The sequence below is a fragment of the Phyllostomus hastatus genome, unplaced genomic scaffold, assembly GCF_019186645.2.
Source record: "Phyllostomus hastatus isolate PE091 unplaced genomic scaffold, TTU_PhHast_1.1 phas_scaffold_21, whole genome shotgun sequence".
Classification (NCBI taxonomy): Eukaryota; Metazoa; Chordata; class Mammalia; order Chiroptera; family Phyllostomidae; genus Phyllostomus; species Phyllostomus hastatus.
The window spans coordinates 47,745,428-47,770,321 of NW_025334017.1; the positions used below are offsets into that span (position 1 = coordinate 47,745,428).

Genomic DNA, 24,894 nt, shown 5'->3' on the forward strand with positions numbered 1-24,894 from the left:
TACAGACTGTTACTCTATCGGGGCCGTGGGGCTCCCCTCCTGAGACTGGCCGGCCCCTCCGAGGTCCAGGAGGGCTTCTGTGCCGGGCCGCCTGGCACGGGGACCCCCGTCTGTGCAGACACCTTCCCCACCGTGCGACCGCCGCGACTCCGGGGTCCGGCGGGGACCAGGCGAAGAGGTCACGGGGTTCAGCAGTGTCCCGCCGGCACTGCGCCCCGGCAGGCGGCTGGAGTACGAATCGCAGTGCAGTCAGAGTCCTCGCCCAGGAGCCCAGCGAGCACGGGGCCCGCTGCAGCGAGCCGCCCCGGCCGGCGGTGCCAGGAGGGACCCCTGCGGGCCGCCCCAGGGGCCCCGGTGCCCGCGGCCTGGGGATGGCAGGGTCTGTCCAACTCCACGAGGAGGAGGAGATGCTGTCAGTCCAAAAAAACAGTTTGGGGAAAAAGGTTTTTCTAAAATAATCATAAAGAAAAAGACTCGCCCAAAGCTGTAGCACCAACAAAATGTGGCAAAATCCGACAGATGTCCCGAGACGAGACCTGGTGAGACCGTGTCAGCCGCTGGCCGCCCGGCCACTACCTCAGGTAGTGGCCGCAGGTAGGACGCAGCCAAGGCCATCAGACGTGTCTGGGGTTCGATGATGCTTCAGGAAGAACCTTACCGCTTCCTAAATTGCTTATGGTCTAGATTGTGAATCTGGTTTACAATTTAAAAAACATGCAGAATAATATACTTGCAGAATAAAAGATACAGCTGAAAGTAAAAAGGTCTTTTTCAGTTAAAAAAATTTTCAAATGATTTTTAATCGTGGAAAAAGGGAGTTGGTGCGGTGCTCCTGCCCACAGGCGCGGACCCCCCACCGCTGAGGCTCCGCCCGTCCAGGAAGGAAGGGGCAGGGTGGTGCGGCCACCGCAGAGGCGGCCCCGGCCGGCCGGCTGGCCGCCACGGGATGTTTCCCCCCGGGGGGCTCGGCTCAAACCACGGACTCGGTCTCCAGGGGGCCCTGCAGGCGCTCCTTCCGGGACAGCCTCAGCACGGTGGGCTTCTCGCCGCTGCCCTCGCCTGCGGGCTGGGAGGACAGGCCTTTCTGCTCGTCCTTGGCCTCCTCCGACGCCTCGGGGTAGATGACCAGGAACGTGGCCGTCAGGAAGCCCAGGAAAGAGCCCACGGAGGCCACGATGGGGATGACGCGCACCGTCCCCACGGCGTCGACCACGCTCCCGAGGGCCGAGGCCACCAGGATCTGGGAGATGTAGACCTGGCAGGAGAGGACGGCGCAGTCGATGCCGAAGCCACGCCTGGAGTTCCCGGGGCTGTGCTGGACGTACTGCGGGAGAGAGAGCACGGTGAGGTGAGGGGGGGCCCCCACCCCCCGCCGGCCCACAGCCTGGAGGCGAGCTCAGAGGCTGGGAGCAAGAACAGGCCTCTCTCAGCAGCGGGGCGGCCACGGGTCCCGGGTCCCCCCACCACGCTCCACTTCCAGCCCACACTGAGCCGGAGGTCCTGGCCGTGGCGACGGGACAGAAAGTGAGTAACACGGACACCCGCCGCGCACACAGGGCTGACCGCGCACACAGCCGGTCCCAAAGGCCCAGTGCGGGCTGGGAGGACACAGCCGTGGGTGGGACGGCTCAGCACCACTGCGCTCGAACTCTGGGCAAGGCGCTTGTGCTGACACTTGGGGGACAGGTGGCCAAGCACAGCCCGACAATCCTGAGGAGGAACCACAGGGACACCACCACCGGGTTTCCCATCTTCCTACGAAACTAAGTAAGACCGCCCTGGCTGCTGTGGCCCAGTGGGTTGGGCGTCATCCCACACTCGGAAAGGGTGCAGGTTTGATTCCCAGCCAGAGCACAGGCCTGGGTTGCGGCCAGGTCTCTGGGTAGGGGCGGGCGAGAGACAACTGGTGGATGCCTGTCTCGTGCATCAGCGTTTTTCTACGTACGTAAGACGTGGTTGACTCGGTCCTTTCCTGCGGTCTGTGAGAAAGTGCACGCACAGGAGCAGGCGGCTCTGGGATGTGGGGCAACCACGCAGTCACACTCCCCTGTCCGGGCTACTCACGGGAAACCCGCCCCAGACAGGTGCGGCTCGCGGGAGGACGCCCCTGCCGCAGGAGCAGGGGTGAGGCCGCGCAGCGCAGCACGCTGCGGGAGTGCAGACCGCCCCAGGGCCGGCCGGGGGACCCCGGGGACAGGAGTGCGGGCCGGGCGATGGCAGGGCCGACCCCCGGCACGAGAAGCCGGACGATGCCTGTGTGTCTGTGGCGTGGTCTGCACTGGTTTTACACGTGGGACACCGGAAGGTCTCCCTCTCGGAAACCCACTCGGCCGGCGGGTCATCTGCGGTCCGGGCACGTTTCTGCCGTCTCGTATACCTGGACTAGAAGGCCCGTGTGGAACCCGACGCTGCCCTGGACCTTCGTCAGCGGGGACTTCGGTGACGGCGGCTGCGTCCAGAGCAGGAGGCCCCCGCCCGAGGGTCGGGGAGGACGGGACGGGAGCGTGCGGCTGCCCTCCCCCGCAGAAGGGCCTGCGTGCCGAGCGTGAGAACGCCCGTCCAGACCTGCGCCGCGCCTGCCGCGCCCCGGGCAGCGGCCCGTCCAGACGGAGAGGGGTGCTGCTGGGGTGCCATCGACACTGAGCTTCAGGGACGTGGGGGAACGCAGAGCATCTCGGTTCTGCGTATTGGGCGCACACTGGGCGCACACTGGGCGCACACAGAAGTGATGATGATGTTCTGGACGCAGGGGCTCAATGAGCCACCGTGGCGGATTCCCCCTGGTTTCCCACGTTTTAACTGTGACTCCTGCAGGTACGTGCGGCCTCAGTCCGCAGCGCCCCTCCCCAGGTGCCCGTGTGCGTGCGTGCACGCGCGTGTGCGCACTCGTGGCCTGCAGGCAGGTGCCGGGGGCACAAGTGTGCCCGCAGCTGGGCGGCCAACAGAGCGGAACACTTGTGGCCACGGAGCCCGGGCCTTGGGCTGAGCCGGCAGGTGGCAGTTCCGCCGGCCCCTCAGGGCCCGCTCAGACCCGGAGCCCCAGGGGACGGACAGACGGACTGACTGGGCCCCACTGCCCCTGCGGGAGTGTGGTGTTGTCGGGGGGGCGGGCCTGAGCACAGGCACGGGAGCCCGGGGACCTGGGGATGCTGTGGCTGGCTGGCGCCCCCGTCCAGCGCCCCCACGGGGCAGCCCCCGCCAGACCCCGCGGCCGCAGACGCACCTCCTTGATGTCATGGTACTGCCCGAGCAGAGCGTAGGGGCAGTAGGAGATGCTCATGGACACGACGCCCATGGTGCTGATCATGGCCATGGCGACGTAGACGTTGGGGAACATGGCCATCACGGCCGTGCCCACGGAGAAGCCCAGCGTCCCCAGCACGTAGATGACCCGGATGCTCAGGTCGTAGTTGTCCAGGTACTTCTGCAGCAGGGCTGCGGAGAGAGTGTGGCCACAGGGCGGTGACCAGCGGGCACGGCCCCTGCCCCATGCCACCGCCCAGGCTGCAGGGCGCCCACCCGCGTCCAGGGATGCCAGCACCTCTCCTCCGTCCTGGGCCCTGAAAACTGGCCCCGCCCTGCTGCTCCCCAGGGCCTCCTTGCCTGAGGGCACCCGGGCCCGGTCCCACCCAGTCGCCCAGGCCCGCTCAGTGGCCTCCTCTGGCCCCTGCTCCCCCCCCCCCCCGCCCAGTCCTGCCTCGGCAACCCAAGCTGTGGCTGGTTTCCACCATGGGCAGCTCCCAGGGTCTGGAAGGACAGAGCTCTGCTCGCCCTGCCTGACACAGCAGTTGGACATGCTGTCCCCCAGGAGGTGTCCAGACCACCCCAAAATCTCCTGTTCCAGCGCTGGCGGCGGCGTGACAGCCGTGCTGGCTGCCGGCGGCTTCAGGGCATTAACCTCAGCTGCCCTCTGGGGCCTAGGCCAGGCCACCGCGAAGCCGGCCAACACCTCCACGGTTCGCGCAGAGCGGGTGGGCAGGTCCTGACCGCGATCACACCTCGCTTCCAGAGGGTGAGCCCGGGCGAGTGGCCCCCAGGACCGCCAGCGGGTCCCACCAGACCCCGAGCCCTTCCCGGGCCCTGTGCCCTCCCAGCCTGACCCTGTCCGCCTGCCCGAGGCACCAAAGCCCCTCTCCTGGCTCAGCTCCTGCATCTTGCCACCACCTGGGCCCGGCCCTGGTCAGAGCTCCTCTGAGGAGGCCCTGCAGGGGCCAGCGCATGCACAGGCTGCAGGGCGCCCAGCCCCGGGGTCAGGCTGCAGCAGCTTCCCGGGATGAGAACACCCGAGCCCCCATGCCCCTGCCCGAGGGACAGCTGGCCCTGCTCGGTCAGAGGGAGATGCCCCTTCTGGGAGGCAGGGTGCCCTCTGCCGCACTGCCGGTCCCCGAGCGTTTTCCTGGGGACCACTCACCCGAGCAGATCGCGCCGGTGGCCGCGTAAATGACCAGACCCCAGCAGCCCATCTTCACGCCGGCGTTGTAGGCCTGCCAGGCGGTCGAGTTGGAGGGAGCCTGCTCCGGGAACGAGACTGGGTTCAGGGGCGGGGCCCGCGCCGCACCCTCCGGGGCCGCGGGCTGCCCTCTCGCAGAGGGAGGGAGACAGATGCCGCCTCGAAAGGACAACCCCCCTCACCCCAGCCGCTCTGAGCGGGCGTCTGCTGCTGTCCCGGCCTCGGCTGTCTCGGAGCCCAGTGGCTACTCGGGGCGGCTACTCGGGGCAGTCCCACCGGCCCAGAGGGTGAGGGGTGAGTGGGGGGCTGGGCCTGGGCCAAAGTCGTCCAGCTGGACCCAAAGTGACAGAGCCCCTGGTGTGAGCCAGCGGACATGCGGGATGGAGGTGGGGCTGGCAGGGCCTGCCCACCAGCAGTGACGGGCGGCTGTCCCCGGACACGTGGTCTGGGCCAGCCAGTGGGGCCGTGGAGAGCTGGGGCCGTGTCTCTATTCAGGCTCCCCAAGCGCCCGCCCTGGGCCGGCCCCCGCGTTCCGACTGCTGACCAGGGACCGGATGTCCACGGTCCCTAGGGCCACACCAAGGCCATGACGTGTCAGTGGGTTCGCGCCAGCCGGCCGCCCACGGAGAGCACCTGGCGGCAGCACGCGGAGCTGGGGCTCCGGGGGGCCCCCCTCGCCAGCCCGCGGCTCACCTTGGGGTCGCCCTCGAAGATGACCTGGCCCATGAAGTCGGTGTAGAAGACGGCCTCGGCGATGACGGAGAACCAGGTGAGCAGGTGGCAGAGGCAGAGCCGCGCCAGCGTGCGGGGCATCTTCAGCATGGACAGCCACAGCAGCCGCACGGTGGTCTCCCCCTCGCCCTCCTCGCTCTCCGTGTCCCCGCTGGAGGTGGTGGCCCCGCTCTGATGGCGGTGCCGGCTGCGCTGCCGCTGCCGCTGCTGCAGGTCGTACAGGTCGCTCATGCTGCGCGAGGGCTTGATCAGGACCACGGCGTTGGCGCGCCGGTAGCGGTAGCGGTGGGAGCTGATCTTGCCGTAATAGGAGAAGGTGCTGGAGCCCTGCCGCTGGAACGTGTGCCTGCGCCGCCGCCTGGGCGCTGGACGCGGCCGCGGGCCTCGGGTCCCCCCGGGGGCCACCGTGCGGGCCGTCCTTCGGGGGCGAGCCGCCGCCGCTGCCGTTGGGCACGCGGGCCGCGCTCACGTGGTTGTCCAGCAGCGCGGTGTCCTCTCTGGCGGGGTCCCTGAGCAGGGAGGGCAGGCGGGGCAGCCTGGCCATGGCCAGGTCCTGGCTGGCGCTGCAGGGGGTGCTGGGCCCCGAGGCGTCGTGGAAGATGGAGGGCTCGATGTCGTGCAGGAAGAGCAGCTCGGGCTCCAGGTCCAGCGCGGCGTCCGGCACGTGCAGCACCGAGTCGCTCTTGCTGCGCGCCAGGCCCGCGTCCAGGCAGTCCAGCTGCAGCTCGTGCTCCGACTGCACCTCGTCGGGGAGCAGGGCGCCGCCGTCCCGGAGGCCAGGGTGGGCGGCGGGGGTCGGGGCGGCCTCCACGCCGCGCTCCTGCTGGGGGCTGTACTGCTCCTCCTCAATGCTGAACAGGTGCAGGGCCACCGACACCGTGAAGATGATGGCCGCGAAGAAGAACAGCACCTGGTTCTGCGTCCGGAACCAGACGCCCAGGAAGGTGTGCGTCCAGTCCAGCCCGCCCAGCACGTAGCCGATGGCCCCGCCGAGGCCTGAGCAAGTGGGAGGACACAGAGCAGCCAGTGAGCGGGCCGCCCACAGCCAGGCCTCCAGCCGGGACCCTCGCTCGCGGAAGGAGAGGGAGAAACAGCGGGAGAGACTGAGCGGGACGTGCCGGCCGACCCCGGGGGCGGGGGCTCTGACCGGCAGACCCCGCCTGACACGTGAGGACGGGAACAAGGCCCCCGGGCACTCCCGTCGGACGTGACAGCTGCCGACCAACAGGAGCGGCCAGCACGTCACCCGGCCTCGGCACCGGGCCCACCGGGTCAGGGTCAGGGTCAGGCCTCCGTCTAGCCCTTTCGTCGGGCGCAGAGGCGCCCCCGCCCTGTCGGGGCGCACTGGGGCAGGGGCGCACCCTCACCGGCAGAGAAGGCGTGGATGTTGAGGGCCATGTCCTGCTCCTCGCTGTCCACCACGTCCAGCAGGTAGGCGCGGATGGGCCCCTCGGTCGCGTCGGCGCTGAAATCCAGGACGACCACGCCCACCACGGTGAGGACGATGCCGACGGGCTGCCGGTTGGGGACATCGCCGAGGAGCAGACCTAATGGGGGGGGGGGGCACGGGGGTGGGGGCCATCAGTTGCCAGCTGCTAAGGGCCGACAGCCCCTCGCGGAAGGAGGGCCAGGCGCCGGCCCCAGCCAGGAAGGGCGTGCCCCCAGCGCCAGTGTGAGTTGCTGCGCCCCCACGCCTGCCGCCTGCAGGGCGGTGGTTTCCTCCCGCGCACGCTGCCTGCTCGGCACCTGTGCGCTGTGTGACGGGGGAAGGGGGGAGGGGGGAGGGGGGGGGGGGGGAGGGGGTGGGGCCCTCCCTCCCTGGGCTGCACAGGGCGAGGGGGTCCCCACGGGCCCGCCAGCGAGAAAGGGGCAAGCGTGATGCACTCGGTCACCCACGTGCGCGCACACACTGCGCAGGGGCTTCGACGGCAGCAGCTCTGCCTCTCCAGGCGGAGTGCGCGTGCCCCCCGGGCCTGCAGGGACACCCACCCCGGGCACGGAGGCACGGGTGGCACGAGAGCAGCACTCTGGGCGGGAGACCAGGGACAGGGGCTGGCGGGGCTGCCCCGCAGGAGGGTGTGGTGCTGCCCCCAGCCTGCCCGGTGCAGGCCCCTGTCCCCGCACGGGCCCCAGAGGAGTGGAGCAGGGCCTGGCCACACCACCAGCTCTCGTGGCCTCGCCCTCCGGGCTCCGCCTCCTGGACCGCACCAGGGCAGACGCAGGCTGGGAGACACGGGCAAGCTCCCGCGTCTGGGAACACAGGTTCAGCCTCGGTTTTAACAAGTTGCGGCCAGAAAACAATGGTTTGTTTTCAACAGTTCAGATGGGCGCCCTCAGGGCAAAACTATTTCCCCACATACAGCTGCTTTAACTGAAAACAAAGCACAACAAAAGGGACCGACCGCCAGCACACAAAACAAGTGGGAGCCGGCCGGGCCTTCCCCACGCCAAGTGCTCGGGAGAGGGGCGATCACCCCGAGCGCCGCCGCAAACAGGACGCTCGGCCACAACAGGAAGCGCTGCCCTGCGAGCGGGCTCCCGGGGCTTTCCCACGGGGCGGGGGACCGGCCCTGCACGTGCCTCATCGGACGACAGCCCCCCATGGCCCCCTCCCCGCTGCAGGGCCCCGGCGGCACAGGCTGCGGGGGCACGCGGGACGAGGCGCACTCACCGATGGCGGAGCCGTTGAGGAAGAGCGCCACGCCGAAGAGCACGCCCACGCAGAGGGCGAGGATGAAAGGCCGGCGGCGGCCCCAGCTCAGGGTGCAGCGGTCGCTGGCGGAGCCGATGATGGGCGTGAAGATGAGGCCGAGGATGGGGCTCAGGAACCAGGTGAGGCTGTAGTACTGCTCCGGGAGGCCTGCGGCACAGGCGGCGTCAGCCCCGTGGCAGGGTGCCGCTAGGGCCCGCACACACACCCGATGGCCAGAGACCCCTCAGGGCAGGAGGTCCCGCCAGGGGGGCTGGCGCCTGGGAGCCAGCCCGAAGCCCTCGCGCCCACAGGTGGAGGGGAGGCGCGAGCTCCGAGGGGCAGCGCGCCGCCCGGGTCCTGCAGCGAGAGCCGGGAGCCCCAGGGCTCAGGCCAGGGCTGCCTGACTCCGAGGTCCCCACGGCAGGCCCCACTGGCGCCCTGCCACCCAGACCCAGTGCCCACGAGGGAACAGGGACAGGAGTCTCCTGGAGTGAGCAAGCCACAGCGCCACCCCACTCCCGGGCTGCGTCTCAGGCACGGGGTGCAGAGACGAACTCCGGGTGCGTGCCTCGCACAGTGGCCAGCAGGGTCTCTGCCGGTGGAGGACAGGGGCCTCTGGGCTGCCACGCTCCCTTCCTGACCTGCGTGGGGGACCCCAGTGACAACCCAGCCAGCTGGAGGCTTCGCTCCTGCACCCGAGTGCCACACTTCAGCGCAGGGCTGACGCAGAAAACAGGGTGCTCCGGCACACCAGGGCCCGCCTGGCCGACGCCCCGTGAAGGCACCGGGAAACGGGGCAGCGTGCCGACGGCTGCAACGGGCCGTGTCGGAGGAGGAGGAGGAGGAGGTCGTGTCCAGGGGAGGGGAGCGCCCTGCAGAACCGCTAACCCGCGTGTGGAGACACCGGCGCGTCCCGTCCGGAAGCCAAGCGGCCGCCGGGGCCCACAGCAGGGGCCCGCAGCGGGCCGGGCCCCGCTGACCCCCGCCGGCCCCGCCCACACCCAGGGGAACAGCCGGGGCCGAGCACCGAGTTGCTCACAAGCGACTGTGTGGCCTAAACTCCAGGAGGAAGGAGGAGACGCCTGCTTCAGCTGGGACCGCTAAAGACAGCCCCTTATTGACGACAGGGGCCAACGGGCCGGTGGACAGGGCGCTCTCGGCCTTCACAGCTCGCAGGTGCACACAGCGGCTCCGCCCAGCGGCCCTCTGCCCTTGGGCCTGGCCTCCCCGCTGCAGGCCCCGGCTGGTCGTTAGCCGGGGCTAACGTTACTGTAACGTTAGTTACTGTGGCTGGGACAGAGCATCTCGGCTTCAGGGCCCGTCCCGGGAGACCTGTGCGCCTGCGCCCAGCGCCCCCCGCCCCACACAGCCGGGAAGCACCCCGGAGGCCCCAAGCCCACCCCCCCTCCCGGCTCACTGCCCACTGCCCACCTCACACCCTGTGCCGGCCGGCACGAGACACCGGGGTCTGGCTCGACACAAGGCCTGTGCCCTCCTCCAGGAGACACTGTGACACGAACGCACACCGACCAGCGCATACCCGCGGTGGGCACTGCAGACAGGCTGCCGCCACAGGCCCCCGAGAGGCTGGCGGGGTGACCTGACCCCAGAAGTGGGGTCTGTTTCTGGGAGCACCCCCGAGGCCCGAGGAGCTCTGGCGGCACCGGGAGCAGGGACGGCGGCGCCGCCACGCTGGGGTCCTCAGGCCCCGGGCAGCATGCGCGGAGCAGCAGCGCCGTTGCCCGTGCCGACTCTGCAGCGGGCGGCAGGGGTGGGGACTCACGTGGGGACGGCAGGGCGCCCTGTGCTCCGGGCGCGTCCCCGAGGACGGGACGCCCGCAGAGATCAAGAGCCGGTCAGGCTGAGGCCGGTCGGGGAGCCCAGGGGAGCCAGCAGGGGGCCGAGGCAGCCTCCGCCCCTTCCCCTTCCCAGCTCCTCTGGGGGCCGGTGCTGGCTGCTGCAGGGAGACCGCAGCCACCGGCCGGGGCCTGCACCCGGGCTGAGCGGTCACGGGTGTGGGACCTGCTGAGGCCGTGGCCCGGCCCGGCCCACCCGGGTGCCCCGAGCTGGAAACAGCCCAGGGACGAGGGGGTGACAGCTGTCTTTGTCTAAGCAAACTGGCGAGAAGAGGAATTTCCCAGCACGTCCCGAAGCCACTCCAGCTGTGAGCAAGCCACCCGGACGCCCCGGGGCAGGAGGCACAGGCCCGGCCGCGGGGCTGCCCCTGGGACGCCGCGGGCACGGCCTTTCCCAGGCTCTAAACAAACACCGCCGACGCAGTAAATAACTGTTGTTTTCCTCCAGGCGCGGGCGCAGCAACAATGGTGGGACCAGGTCGCTCCCGCTCACAGGAAGTGCTGTGTCACCGCTGGCCCCAGGGCTGTGCGGGGTCACGGTGGCGACGGCCATGCTCCGTCACTCACGATGGCTTCCGTTCCGTTCGACGGGGCGTCTGTCCTTGATTAGCTGCACTTGTGGGGGGAGGGGGTGGGGGGCTGGGGACGGAGAGCGTCCTGCACAGGTCCGACAGAGCCGCGGTGGGGACAGGCCTCAGGCTCGCTCCGCAGACACAGCTGCTCTCTGGCCGCGCCTCGGAGCGCCGCTCTCCGGAGAACTGGCTCTGGGTGGGACACCCTCCGGAGCCTCCCTGACCCGTGGGGACTTGAAGTCACGGAACCCCGCAGGGAGCCCCACCCAAAGTGGCCCCTCTGAGGGCCAGACGCGAGAGAGACACAGTCCCTGGCCCCCGGAGGGAACGGCGGGGGACAAGGGCTGGTGGTCATCGGCTCAAGGCCCAGGGCCCCAGGAAAGCGCCCCCCGAGCAGAAGTGGTCTGTCTGCACGGGGCCGAAAGGGGCAGATGGCACCCCCAGCTGCAGGCAGGCAGGCTGCAGCGCTGCAAGGAATGCTCCGGAACCCCAGAGCCGCAGGAAGGAGGGAGCGCAGGGAACAGCGGTCCCCTCCACGCCGGGGGCGGGGGGGAGGGGCGCGCAGGACTGCAGTGTGCGCCGCGGGCCAGGCCCTCTCCCGGGGCCGGGGCCGGCCGAGGGGCAGGCTGGGTTCGCCCCGATGCCCGGGCACCCTGCCTTACTCCCCGAAAGCCGGGCTCATCATGGTGATGCGGAGCAGGAGCGGCACCCGGAAGGGCCGGTCCCCTGGGTGACCGGGAAGGACACAGCCAGTGCCGTTGGCTGTCGTGGCCCCACGTGCGGAGCAGGCCTGTGGCCTGGTGAGACGTGACTGCGGTCTCACTCTTCTGAGCCCGTCCCCAGGGCTGGGAACGGGAACCAGGGACAGACCCCACTGCTCCGCCAGCCCAGGCGGGAGACACAACCTCGGAATGGGCTGCAGACCCCGTCCCAACGCCCCCCACCCTTTTAACCCAATCACGGTCCAGTAGACGCTCGGAGGCCCGCCCCTCAGAGCTGGTGTGGGTCCACGCCCCTGGCGGTGGCCTGGCCGGGGAGGGCAGTGGGAGAAGTTGTTCTGGATGGAGGCGGCAGTTCAGAAGGGTGGGTGGTCAGTTCGCGCCCCCACCGAACCGACCGCAGGCTCCACGGACGGACTCACTCCAGCCGACACCGAAGGCCTCTCCTCCGGTGAAAACACGCCCCGCGTCCCTGACGCTGGCCTCAGCCGCCACCCGCCCTGCACCGGGCTTCCCGACACTGTGCTGACGGGTGTCCCGGCCCCACTGTAAATGGGGGGAGCGCCCTCCTGCCCCCGGGGTGTCCGGCTCCAGGGGACCCGCACAGCCCATGGCCTCACGCAGGCGAAGGACAGAGCCCGGAGCCTTCCGCTCTCTGCTTAGAGCTCAGCCCCGGCCACCGGCTCCTGCCGGCGCCTCGCACCAAGGGCTCTCCCGCCCTCCTCAAGGCAGTCCTCACTGCGTCGCGTCCCTGGGGCGGCCGGGCCCCCGGAAGGGAACGCGCAGGGTCATCTGCAACGGTGAGAGGTGGCCAACGACGGGCCAGGGACACCAGCAGACAGAAGCGGTGGACACAGGAGTGGCCCCAGCAGGGCAAGGCCAGGTCTTGGTCTGGAAAGGGGCACAAGACCCCAGAGCCGAGCGAGAGGCCGATGGGAGGGTGACCGACACCTGAACAGAGGGGCCCAGCGGGTTCCCAGGGGCACAGCCAGGTAAGGCGGCACATGAGGCCACACAAGCGATGGAGTGTGGCCAGGAGGGGCTGCGTCACCTCCCAAGGGCCCGCCTCGCACCGTCGCAGTGCGCAGGGCTGAGGGGACCGAGTGAACAGGGGCTCAGTCCCATCGACTCAGCAAAGCCACGCTCCGGGCCCAGGACGCTGTGCCGGGCTCGGCTCTGGCCCTCCCTCCCAGCCAGTGGGATGGGCGGTCCTGTCTGGCTACAGGTGTGTCCCTCCTCCGGAGGCTGGTCAGCCCGAGGACAGAGGCCGCGTCGTCTTCTGTGGTGCCCAGTGTGTGGCGCCCCACCTCCGGGTGAGAGTGGAGACCCGGGCTGGGGGCCGCAGGAGGAGGGCCGGGCGTGTCCTGGAGCACGAGCAGGTGGACCTCCCGCAGCCAGACCGACAGGAATTCGGCGGTGAGAGAGCCTGTTCTGCTCCCCGCGGCTCCCCCCACATTCAGGGGAACCGGTCCGGGGTGGGAGGCACCGGCGGGACGAAGCCAGGGTGTCAGGTTGCAGACGGGCCCAGATCGCAAGGCCAGGCAAGGGGGGGCACGCAGCTGCTGGGCCAAAGCACCCCGCCCCCCAGCCCGGTGGGCCGGCGCCAGGACTCACAGTGACAGCCAACAGATGGGGGAGCAGCCCCAAAGGAGCTGGGGCGAGATGGCTCTGCCTCGGAGGGGGGGCACGCCTTCCCCGGCTGGAGCCCCGGTGACGGGCGCCTCCACTGCGCCCCGCCCACTGTGCAGGCAGGTGCCCGGCGCTGACCGCCCCAGACAGACACGCCGGCTTCCTCTCCGCGTTTCCCTCCTGGTGAGCCGCCCCGCCCCGACCGGGGCCTGCAGAAGGAGTCCTGCCACGGAGTGACTTCCAGTTCAACACGCCGGGCGGGGGCTTCTTCAAGCCCCCCCGTGCGACACTCCGGAACGGGCCCGCAGGCTGGGAGTGGCACCGTGCCGCCTCCCCCATTAAAAGGTGGCAACTGCCGCACACGGAAACCAGGACACACCCGTTTCCGCTCGGACGTGCGTGTGTTCGGTGCGGGACGGCGCCTACGTGAGAGCAGGGCCGCCCCCGGGGACGACGACTCTGCCGTGGACACGCACTGTACCGGCTGTCCCCACCGCCACGGCCCATCCTGGCTCCGCCACGGCCGGCGTGCCTTGGGTCCGGGCTCCGCCCCTGCAACTCTGAACGGGGTAACGAGCTGCGCTTGGAAGCTGCTCTCGCCCAACGCAGCGTCGACTGTCCCGCAGCCACCTCCTGGAGCGGCCTGCGAGGCCTCCCGAGATCTCATCCCTGCCTACGGGAGCCAGACCGCTCGCACCACCTCCACGCGCCCCCCCCCCCCATTGGTCCCCCGTGCCCTGCGCTCAGGCAGGCAGGTTTCTGTCTTCCTCCTGCCAGCCCCGCGCTCGCCTCCCACAAGCCGGGGGCGATGGCCGGCAGTCCACGGACCCTCCCGGACTGGGCTCCTGCAGACCACGCCCCCCGGCCACCGCGCCCGCCCCTGGCACAGCGTCCACAACACAGCCGGCTGACGGCACCCCAGCCCACGGCCCCACGGCCACACACCGACCCCCAACCCTCGCTCCGCACCAGGCCGACGGTGGGGCTGCGGCCCCTGCCGCTGTCCGCGCCCTGAGCCTCCAGCGGGCCCGGCTCACCTCCAGCGTGTGGCACAGCGCCTGGCACGGCTCCGGCAGGGCCCGGAGTCCGACGAGAGAAGAGCGGGCACCGACTCCTTGGGGAAAGCGACTGCCGTGGACTTTCCACCGTCTCTAAAACACGACGGTCGGAGACACAAGGAAACCCCAGCTTCCCAGACCAAACACAGCTGCCTTGCACAGGCGGCCCTCGGTCACTCTGGTCGAGGACCAGGGGGTCTTGACTAAGTCCTGCCTGGACCCACGGCTGTCCTCGTGGCGGCCTGAGTTCTCCGCAGCAGGTGTGAGTGCGTTTCAGAAGCGTGGCCCGGCCTGGCCCGGCCCACTCCTGTTCCAGGACCCCCGGCAGGGACACAGGACGTGTGCCGTGACCCTCTTCTCCTGGATGGGGGCGGGCAGCCGGCTGTCTCCAGTCAGGGCCACGCCGGACACTTCAGGTGTCCTCGGGCTCCAGGCAGAGTCTGGGCCAGCGCAGGCCCTGCCGCCGGCCCCGGGGAACCCAGGGTGACCAACCCCGCACCAACAGGCCCAGATGCTTGTGGCGACCCGGTGGCCACGAGACCCTGAGAAACGGGGCCGGTGTGCCACAGGAAGCCTTCCTGCACGAAGGGAAGGGGCAGCAAGCGGCCGCGTCCGCTCTTCCCGAGCAGCAAAGCCGGCGGCAGAGGCCCTCGGGGCGCCCGCACTCCAGACGGAGAAGGGCAGGCTCCCTCTGCCCCGCGTCACCACACTGACGGCGGCAGGTGTGCTGACCTGCAGGCAGCCACTGCAGTCAGCGGCGCCTCCCAGACAAGGGGGCGGCAGGGCCCTCCCACAACAGCCACTGGGATTCAAACAGGCCCACGGCGAGTCCCTGTCGGCTGCCCCTCGCCACACATCAGGTCAGCACGTCTGTGCACGCCCGGGAGGGGCGTCCGAGGTTCAGCCGGGGCACCGAGAGCACCGTTCAGCACATGTCTACGCACGCGGGGAACGGCCAGATGCAATTTCACCGCATCCCCGAGAGGGCTGGGATGGCACCCTGAGCTCCCAGGAGGGCGACTCCCAGGAGGCTGCACGGGCGACTCAGCGCCAGGTTGCAGGCCAGGTCACACCCCGCTCTGCTCCGGCCTCGCCGGCCTCCACGGCCACTGGCCGGGGACGGGGTGGGGGCAGCGGCCCCCACCAGGGCGCTTCCCGTGCGGCGTTCTCCGCGAGGCAGGCTCTTCGAGGCGAGGCTCCCACAGCCGGGGGCGAGCGCCAAGTCCACGTGAGCCTCCCCCCGCTTCCCGCAGGAGGCGGACTGAACCTGACCTTCCCCTGAACGAGCCCACAACCCACCCCGGCGCCTGAGGGGGGAGGGGGCTGCACCAGGCAGGAGAAGCATCGGGGATCTCAGTGTGAACCCAGCCCGTTAGCCAGACCCAGAGGCAGCGAGACATCCTTTCTTCTTGACTCGATTTTCCTTTTCCCCGGGGGCCACTTCCGGAACCAAGAGGAAAACAATGCGTGTGTGTGGCCGGGTGCCCAGACCCCTCCCTCCCCGGGAAACACTGTGTGGGAACAGACCTTGCCAGCAGGCGACAGGCCCAGGAGGGGCGGGGGCAGGCTGTTCCCGGGGTTTCCTTCGAGACAGGCCCCACACTCCCACCTGACCCTGCCTCCGCGGCGCCCTGCTGACCAGCGGCTCTCCCACACGCCACAGCTGGTGCTGGTCTGCAGCGCCTCGGGGCTGCCCCGGGCAGGCGGCTGGGGGTGGCCCCTGGCTCGGTGGGGCCCAGTGGACTGAGCGCCGGCCTGAGAACCAAAGGGCAGCCGGTTCAATTCCCAGTCAGGGCACATGCCTGGGTTGTGGGCCAGGTCCCCAATAGGGGGCGCACAAGAGACAACCTCACACTGATGTTTCTCTCCTTCCCTTTCTCTCCCTGTCCCCTCTCTCTAAAATAAATACATAAAATTAAAAAAAACACCCACCACAGCACTGACAGCACAAACACCCAAACGCCGGGCTCCAGGGGCTGCCCCGATCCACATCTGGACGGGAGCTGGGGCCGAGGAACGCTCCTTCCCGGCACTCCCCACACCGAGGACAGGAGCAAGGGCAGGTCTCCAGTCCAGGGTCCAGGGAGGTCTTGGCTCCAGGGCCACACAGGGGCGAGGCTGGTGTGCCCAGAGCCCCCCCCGCACCCCGAATGATGTGAGGACAGACCCTCCACTCCTCTCGTACACAAACGTTAACTCAAGATGGCCCCGGCTGGTGTGGCTCAGCGGCTGAGTGCTGGCCCAAGGGCCGAAAGGTCGCCGGTTTGGCTCCCGGTCAGATCAGGCACAGGCCCCCGTCTGGGAGCGCTCAAGAGGCAAGTGACTGATGTATCTCTTGCACATCGATGTTTCTTTCCCTCCCTCCCTCCCTTCCTGTCTCCCCTAAAATAAACAAAATCTTAAAAAAAATTAATTCAAGATGGATCACAGCCCCAAATGTGAGTGCTGAAACTATAAAACATCTAGAAGACCTGGCTGGCATAGCTCAGTGGATTGAGCGCAGGCTGTGAACCAAAGCATCGCAGGTTCGATTCCCAGTCAGGGCACATGCCTGGGTTGCAGGCCATGGCCCCCAGCAACCACACATTGATGTTTCTCTCTCTCTCTTTCTCCCTCCCTTCCCTCTCTAAAAAGAAATAAATAAAATCTAGAAAAAAAAAAAGTTCTGATCACGAGGCCGCCCTTCTGAGCGTGACTCGAGTCCGACCCGGAGAAACACGCGGACTTTGTCCTGGGGATTCCACCGGAACGACGGCGTGACTAAGGTGACCGCGAGCACAGACGGGGTCTCCGGAGGCCGGCCCACCAGGGCGGCGGCGGAGCCTGCTCTCTGCCGGCCGGGGCCAGCACCGGCCCGCCCGCACGCACGCCCGCGCCCGCACGGAGGTGGGGCGGGGCCCGCGGGCGTTTGCAGCTCCCGCTGGTCACCGGCTGCTCCGTGCCGCGGGGCAGAGTTCACGCTCACCGAGCGTGTGCTTACGGCGTTTGGGGACAGGAGCACTCCTTTAAACAGCCGAAGTGGACTTGAAAAACCTTGAGCGAGCAAGCACATGGGAAATTCTAGAACGAAACTCTGTTCTGAATGTCTTGGTCCCTCACTCAGGTCTCCTCCAAGTCGGAAAATGACAGGTTTTTTAACTTAATGGGAACACCAGACCTGCCGACAGAACCCTGAGGGCCCTGGCGAAGCGCCAGCCAGCGCCTTCCGCCCCCGTCCCCCATCAGGCTGGCCTCTCCCCTGCCCGGGCCGGCCGCGTGCACTGTCCACACCGACCAATGCCAAGTGCACGCGCCTGGACCCCGATTCCACAGCAGCGCCGGGGCCGCCCCTCCCCTGCCCTGGCTGCCAGCAGGGGAGAGGCCAGGAGGCTGGAGGGAAGGCAGGCCAGGATGCGGCCCCCAGGGCCCCTGGGCGCACCCGGACTGCGCCGGGCTCCCCCTGCCGAGCGGACACAGCCGAGGGCCCGGGGGGGCGGGCGGTGCTTACCGATCTGCAGCAGGATGGGTGTGACCAGGGCCGTCTCCATGGCGTAGCAGAACTCCCTGCCGAACATCACGGCCCCGTGCATGACCCACAGGCGCACAGGGATGCGGTCGATGGAGCCCTCGCTGCCGGTCTCCTCGTGCGGCTCGGCGTCCGCCGGCTTCTGCAGCTCGGGCAGGGGTAGCGGCAGCTCCTGGACTTGCACGGACTCCGAGTCGGCATTCTGCGGGGCCATTCTCATCCCCACCAGGTGTGCGTGCGTGTGCGTGTGCGCGTCTGCTCCACCGGCACACGGCCGCGGCCACGCGTCTGCGAGGGGAACCGGGCGCCTCCTCTCTCTGCTTCCGCCACGCTCCTCAGCCAGCGACACACACACTCCTCCTCGCGAGGCCTTCCGCCCCCGGGTGCCGCTCGCCGCGAAACAAAACGGTTTCTGGTCGGACTTCACACATACGGCTTGCTGGATTACTGTGAGTTAGAGTTAAAAATCCATAGTGGCCATTCAGTTAATACCAGTTTCATCATCATGACGGAGGCGGTGCTGAAGCGGCTTCCCTGGCTGCAGGCAGGCGGCACGGCGACACGGGAAGGGGGTCCGCCGGTGCTCCCCATCGGGTGACTGGCTGACCTGCAAGAGAGGGGGCGGCCCCGGGGGTCAGGGGCCACTCAGGAGACCCAGACCTCCGGCCACGCCGGCTCTCCAGGGCTCACTGTGGGTCATCGGTGCCAGACAACAAGCCCTCGTTTCTAGAGAAACACCACCTCCTGTGGAACTTCCTCCCGCGGGGGACGAGGCCAGGACAACGAAGGGGGGCTCCCGGGCACGGGCGCCCCTGGGTGTCAGGACCGTGGTGGGCGGGGGCGAGGCTGCAAAGGGAAGCCAGACACTGCCCGCAGAGAGGGCAGAGGGCAGTGGAGCGGGGTCCGGAGACGCTGTGGCTGCCACGTCTGGGCTGGGGGCAGGGACCGGCCGCCGCACCCGAGAGGACGCGCCCCTCGGACACCCACTGCGCCAGAGCTGAGACGCGGCTGCGATCACGGCTGAGGCTTTTCAGAAAAGTGTTCTTTAGAAACACCGACGCCCTCGCTGAGGGCGTCTCGAGTCCGCCGGCTGCTGCTGTGTTTCCCTGCATCAGTCAGGCTGCGCTCGGGGCAGAACAGGAAGGCGCAGGTGAGCTCAACTGCGTGCTCCAGGGACGAGGTGGCCGTCACCAGGGCCGGGCCGCTACGAGGGAGCAGGGTCCACAGGCGGCGGCTGGCGGTGTGGTTTCGGGGAGACAGGAGAGCAGGACCGGCAGCAGCGGAGGCATCCCGGCACAGGCCCCGGGCCCGCGCCACCTGCCGACGCGGGGCTCTGCCCGCGGGTCGGAGGAAGCCCTGCAGCCCCGGCCCGTGTCTCTGCTGCCCTGGACGCGCCGAGGGGGCACAGAACTGGGCACCGAGGGGGCGAAGGCACTCGGCAGGACCGTCCGACCACGCTGCCACCCCGGAGTTCCGTTTCCGTGCCCGGGGTCTCCCGGCAAAGGCCCAAGAGCGGTCCAGGGCCAGCCCTGAACACACAGTGAAAGGAAGGGGAGACGCACACTGGGCGGCGCGGCCTGCGCTCAGTGCCTGTCCGCAGAGCCGGCCAGCCGGCCTCCGGCGCCCTGCACGGTCAGGCCGGCAGCCCCAGGGCGGCTGGTCGCAGCTGTCTGCCTCGTCGGCAGCGTCCACCTCCCACCCGGAGCCCTGCGGGACGGTTTCCACGCATCCTCGGGTCCCACTCCGACCTTGTCCACGCACGCGGTTGCCTCCGAGAAGGGAGTCTGCCAGGCCAGGTCCCACGCCCTGGGCCCCAGGCGGGACAGGGCTGCGAGGTGCTGGGGGCCCCTGTCTGAGGGCTCGCCCCTGCCCCCGTGCTGTCTGTGGGGCCGAGGGAGGGACGCGCCCTTCCAGGCCGGGCGCCAGCTTCCGTCTCCAAGTGTCCTTCGTCCCCCCCGCCCCTACCCCTCCCTTCACAAGCCCCACACTCAGCCCTGAAGTCTCTTCTCAGGTGTCCACCCTCCCCCGCAGAGCTGCTACCGACCCCCCCTCCCTGTCCAAGGCTCTCTCAGCCCCTGTGCCCAGGGGACACAGCCCTGCCCGGGGCAGGGAGCGGCTCCCTGGGAGATCCCGTCAACCAGCCTGCGCCTGTCCTCACGGCCCCACTGTGCCGGGCCACACCGCAGGAGCCTGGGAAGGTCGCTGAAGGAGTGAGTGCAAGGCCCTGCCCAGCGTGGCTCCGTCGGTCAGAGCTCCGCCCATAAGCCGAAAGTTCACGGGTTCAGTTCCTGGTCAGGCCACACGCCTGGGCTGCAGGTTTGCTCTCCGGTTGGGGCCCATGGGAGTCGACCCCTGACGGTTCTCTCCCTCTCTCCCTCCCTTCCCCCCTCTCTAAAACCTATAAGCATGTCTGCAGGTGAGAGTTAAAAACAAACAAAAACGAATGAAGAACACCAGCTGGCCAGGACTTCCCGGGGACGGTCTGCACTGGAAAGCCACCCCCCACCCCGCAGCCGTCACGCCCAGGTGGTCTGGGGGCCCGAGGCCCGGGCCTCCCGGAAGTTCCCGGGAAGCGGTGCGAGCGCGGGGGTGTACCTGTTAGTCGAGGCGCCTAGGCATCCACACAGCTGGCTTCCCTCCGTCAGGCAGCGCAAACGCGGCGGCCCGGGAGCAGACAGGTCTGGCCCAGGCGGCGTCACTGTCACCTGCGTTGAGGAGAGCAACAGACATCGTTGGCACCCTCGGTCCGCGCGCAGCCGGCGCAGCCCCCCACGGGGCTCACGGCCCTGGGAGCTGCCCTGCACGCCCACGGGCAGGGCGCTCACACCACGCGAGTCGCCGGCACTCCCGGGCGAGCGGGGCTCTGTAACAGCCTCGAGGAGCCCTTCCGAACACGCATGTGCGCGAGGCCGGGCCGTCGGTGCACGCTGGAGACCCGCGGGCAGGGAGGCCCAGGCCAGAGCCAGCACCGCAGGCCGGCTGTGCCGGGCTCCTCGGCACTCGCCGAGGTCTGGGCCAGAGCAGAGGCTCGTGTGAAAAGAAGAGGAGATTGGAAACTTGCGATGTTCGGGTGGGGCATTTCCTACATCAGCATTTACTCGGCACGGATGGCAACGTCCCGCAGCAGCACCCCCGGGGCCGCCCTGCAGGGCCCACCCAGCACGGGGTGCGAGTGAGGGCCCGCGCCCAGGAGATGGACCGGGAAGACCCTCCGACCGCCACCCACAGACGACCGGCCACGGAAGAGACACTGGACGAGACCCTTGGCGGGAGGCAGCCCCCCCAGACATGGACGAGGCCGGGCACCCAAAGCTGACCCTGAACCCAGGCTCCATCCTGTCTCAGACGGGTCTGAGACAGGCAGGTGAGGTCTTCTCGGGGTGGCGCTGACCCAGAGGCCCCACGGAGGGTCGAACCGCAGGACGCGGCCACAGGCCACACCCAGCACGCGGGCGAACCGCCAGTGCCTGGCGGGAGAGGAGTAGGGACCTCAGCTCTCCTGAAGGGCACCCAGAGGTGTCGGCGGACGCTGACCTTCCCGGGGCCGAGTACCCGAGATCAACACTACCACCGGGGGATCCTGGATGTTCTTGGCTGGTTCACCAGTGCCAGACGCCACTTTTCCATCCACGAAGGAAAATACCAGAAGTGCCAACAGGGCCACTGGGTCCATCCAACTGGGGAACCCTAGGGCCACGGGGACAGGGCGCGCCTGCACGTTCCCAGGGCCACGAACCCGCCCAGGCCTCCAAGATCCATGTGGGAGACACGAGCCAGCCCCCGGGAGAACACGCGGCCCGACCCCACCGCCGAAGCCGGCCGACACTGCAGCATGCCCGCACAGCCGCCAGCACTGCGCCTGGGCCCGCGGCACGGACCCACCCCGCACCCCGCCCAGACTCGGCCCAGCAGGCCCACTGCCCGTGTGCCGCCCGCACCTCCAGGTCGCCACAAGCAGAACGGCAGACGGAGGCCAAGGGGGCAGGCGCGTGACGGCTCAGGTGACGGGAAGCCCTTCGCAGCCCACTTCCCCAAACGCAGGAGCGGGCAGGCCACGCGCCGTTCCAGACCCAGCCCCCCTTCCCGTTCTGCCCAAACGGCCGCCGAAGAGCGAGGGACGGAGCTCGCTTAGGGGGAAGTGGCGTGGAGGAGGACAAGCTGCCCCCCAGAAGCCCCCTCTGCCCCGGCCGCCTCCTGCCGGAACGCGCACCGACGTGCTCCCTCGCCCTCCGCCTGACCTTCGCGCAGTGTTCCTCGCTGTGCACCATCGGCCGAGCAGAAGGGGGTTCGTTTCTTAGTTAGAATCAGTGACGGTTTTTTCCTCTCCCCCTCTTCTCCATGTTCCTCGCCCTTGTTGCTCGCTGAAGCCACTTGAGTAAGAATGAAGCTTTGGCTGCCATGGCAACAAGCAGCACGCTTTCCACGGCGCAGCCCCTGGCATCCTGCCGGCCGCCGGGGCGCTGAGCTCCAGCACCGACCTGACCCGCCCCACGGGCAACCACTGCCGGCGGCTCTGGGGAAACCAGCCCGGCTCCGAGGGTCCGATCCCTGCGTCGGGGCGCCAGGCCGGGTACCGACGGACCTGCCTCCCGCGCTCAGGACACGGGGGCGAGAGGCAGGGCGCGCCCCGCCAGCGGCCTAGAGCCACTCACGACAACCGAGTGATGAGACAGAGTAAAAACCCCTCGTGCCGCGCACACACACACACACACACACACACACACACGTGTAGCTGAGCGCCGACCTCACGGACCCGGGCGTGATCAACGGACGCCGCTCAAGGCCGCCGGATGGGCTGAAACCTTCTGACGGGGCTCGTGGGGGCGCCCGACGGAAGCAGGTCCGGGCCCCGGACTCACCCTGCGCAGGAGAGGGCGCGGCAGGGCGCACGGGTGAAAACCGGGAACGGCTTACTAATGGTTGGACGGAGCGGATTTGAATTGTGGCCCATGTGTGTCAGGTACACACAAAAACGTCAATGTTTTTTAAACAGGGGAAGTATGAAATATACTGAAAAAATGTCAAAATCGAAACAGGGTTTTTTTTTTTTAAAAAAAAGGTAAATTTTTGATGAACACAGAGAACTCACGCATGGCTTTCCCTGGGGCAAACGGACCCCTGGCCAGGGCCGTAAAGGACACACGGTCCCTCACCGACCTCCCTGGGCACCTGAGGCTGGGGTCACGGGGCGGCGGGCCGGAGACTGAGGCGCCAGAGCGGCACCGTGTGCAGGACAGCCGTGTGCGGGACAGCCGTGTGCGGGACAGCCGTGTGCGGGACAGCGTGGGCTGGCAAAGAAAACCACGCCAGGCCACGCTCCTCAGCATCTCACCAGGTCTCCAGGCGCTCCCAGCCCCCGCTCTGCCCCCCACCCTGCTCCAGTTCAGGCCAGTGGCCAGGTGCAGGGAGGACAGCTCCCCTAGAGCAGAACCCGGGGGGGGGGGGGACTGCTCCAGTGTCCTTGACTGCGTGAAGGAGACTCCGAACCCGCAGATTCTCCCTCCAGTCCGGAGACAAGCAGCCCCCTTAACCCGGTTTGGCAGCTACACCACCTGCTCCCCTCCATCGGGAGGGGTCAGCCATCCGGAAGGGGCACGTCCCGGCATCGGGGAGAGCTGCCGCGGCCAGCCCACCCAGTCCACGCGCCACTGTCGCCACGGGAGCGGAGTCGGACAGCCCCAGCGCCGCCACACGCGCCTCCCGGGAAACCGGAGCCCTCAAACGCGACGTGTGCTCCCTCTTAAAAGCGGTACCGGCCGCCCCGCATCTTGCGCAGAGGCCTCCCCACACCGCGAGTTCTCAGACCCTGGCAGGGCGAGCAGAGATCAGGACAAGCCAACCTGTCCCCGGGAGGGGTGGACGTGGGGGGTCCTGGGGGGAGGACTCCGTGGGAGCCGATGGCAGGCCCCCGGAGCCGCCCCCTCCCCCGCCAGCAGCACCGGGGTGACGGGGACTGTGGGTGCTGCAGCCCATCCCGTGCTCTGGCACCCGGGGACTGTTCACTCCTGCGGGGTCCCCGGCGGGGCACCCCCCGCCCCAGCACCTCCTCCAGGTCTCCGTCGCAGCGACAGGACTTTGCGCTCAGCAGCCCTGTCACCCTCTCGAGGCTCAGACTTCACGAGGCTTTATTCCGCCTCCTCCCCACGGGACGGGAGTCAGGGGCCACCCCCCCCCCCACAGGGCCAGGTGCGGTTCGTCTGGATTTCCCCACGATGCACTGCACACGGGCCAGCCTGGGGTTGGCCTGGGGTTGGTGAGGACACCAACAGGCACCGCCCCCCCCCAGCGCACTGCCCTGCGGGTGCTGGCGCCAGCCTGAGCCCTGTCCTCGGGGCTTGGACTGCTGTCCTTGAGCCAGCGCCGGCCACAGGCGCCCGAGCCGCCAACGAGGGCCACCGTCCCCGGCGCCCGCCAGCCAGGCGGGCCCTGGACAGGCTGGCTGGACCCAAGCACGTCAGAGATGCCCGTCATGCCTTCCGGAAGGTGACACCGCCAGGAGACAGGGCGGGTCCCGCCGCCGGGTCGGGAGGCCAGCAGGCTCTGCCGTGCGAGCAGGAGGCCACAGACGCAGAGAAGGACGCCCACTTCCCCGAAGAGCAACGCCCGGCCGCGGAGCCGGACGGACACTCGTGACAGCGATGCCCGGGACTCACGGACTGAAGTCCAAGCCGACAGAAACTCGCATCACTTTCGGTCGGCTCGGCGTGCCAGGAGGCTCCAGGCGGCTGCCGCCACAGGGCTTCAAATAGGCCGGTGCCCCTCCCACCGGGAACGGGGAAGCTGGGCCTCACGCCCCACCCGAGACTCAGGCCGGCCTCTGGGCAGCCGGCGGGGCCGAGCGTTCGGACTCGGCACCGAGCAGGGAGGACAGACTTCCCACAACGGTGGGGCCGGCGTCCGCGTGGGAGGAGGAGAGAGTTCTGGGGGCGGAGCGTGGGGACGGCCGTGCGTCACGCCCCAGAACCGCACGCTCTGAACGGCCGTGTCCCTCTCAGGTGTACTTCACTGCGACGTGGAGTCAACTCAACGCGTGTCGTGCGAGGGACACATCTAGAAAATGACCTGGAAGTCGCATAAGCAAAAAAGAGGGCTTTTCCCCTGTGGGAGCCCAGGGCACCCCCAGAATGAACTCAGCCAACCAATCATCTTCTCAGCGCGGATGCGGAACCCCTGGAGCACAGACGGGGGTGACGACCCGCCGGCGCGGCAGTGTGGGGACGGCAGGAAGACGGGGCCCGCCCCCCCGCAGTGAGGAGCGCGCTGACCACACGCCCGGCTCAGGGGATGAGTCAGGAGGTGGGGAGAGGCGCACAGACAGAAGGAGACGGGCAGGGACAGGAGGGGCGTGGCGAGCCGGCAGGACAGGGTGAGTCAGCTGACCCGGGAGGAAGTGCGGCGGCGGCTGCTGCGGTCAGGTCGGACGGAGCTCACACAGGGCTGCGCAGAGTGGGGCCGCGGCCTCGCCAGGGCCATGCTCGGGCGGGGACCACTCCGGCCGGCTGGATGGGGGGCCCTGCTCCAGAGCCCAGCCTGACCCCCTGCCCTGTGCTCCCAGCCCTGGCGAAGTCTGACTCGCCTCCAGACCTCCCTCCCCAGTCCTGTGGCCCCCGTCTCCATTACTGTCCCTGTAGACACCCTTCGGGGTCCCGTCTCCGGGCTGCGCCGACACCACTCCCACCTC

At 69.0% G+C, this 24,894-nt stretch overlaps 1 protein-coding gene across 1 annotated transcript; it reads right to left on the bottom strand.

Moving 5' to 3' along the window:
- Positions 1-767: 767 nt before the first annotated feature.
- Positions 768-24,021, bottom strand: SLC45A4 (solute carrier family 45 member 4). The gene is given in 10 exon segments (XM_045861080.1): positions 768-1,324; positions 3,224-3,435; positions 4,412-4,511; positions 5,144-5,539; positions 5,541-6,178; positions 6,550-6,729; positions 7,854-8,042; positions 17,196-17,820; positions 19,809-19,918; positions 23,867-24,021. Coding segments are annotated over 8 exon segments (2,307 nt in total). The 5' UTR covers positions 17,434-17,820; positions 19,809-19,918; positions 23,867-24,021; the 3' UTR covers positions 768-970.
- Between the last annotated feature and the right edge of the window lie 873 nt (positions 24,022-24,894).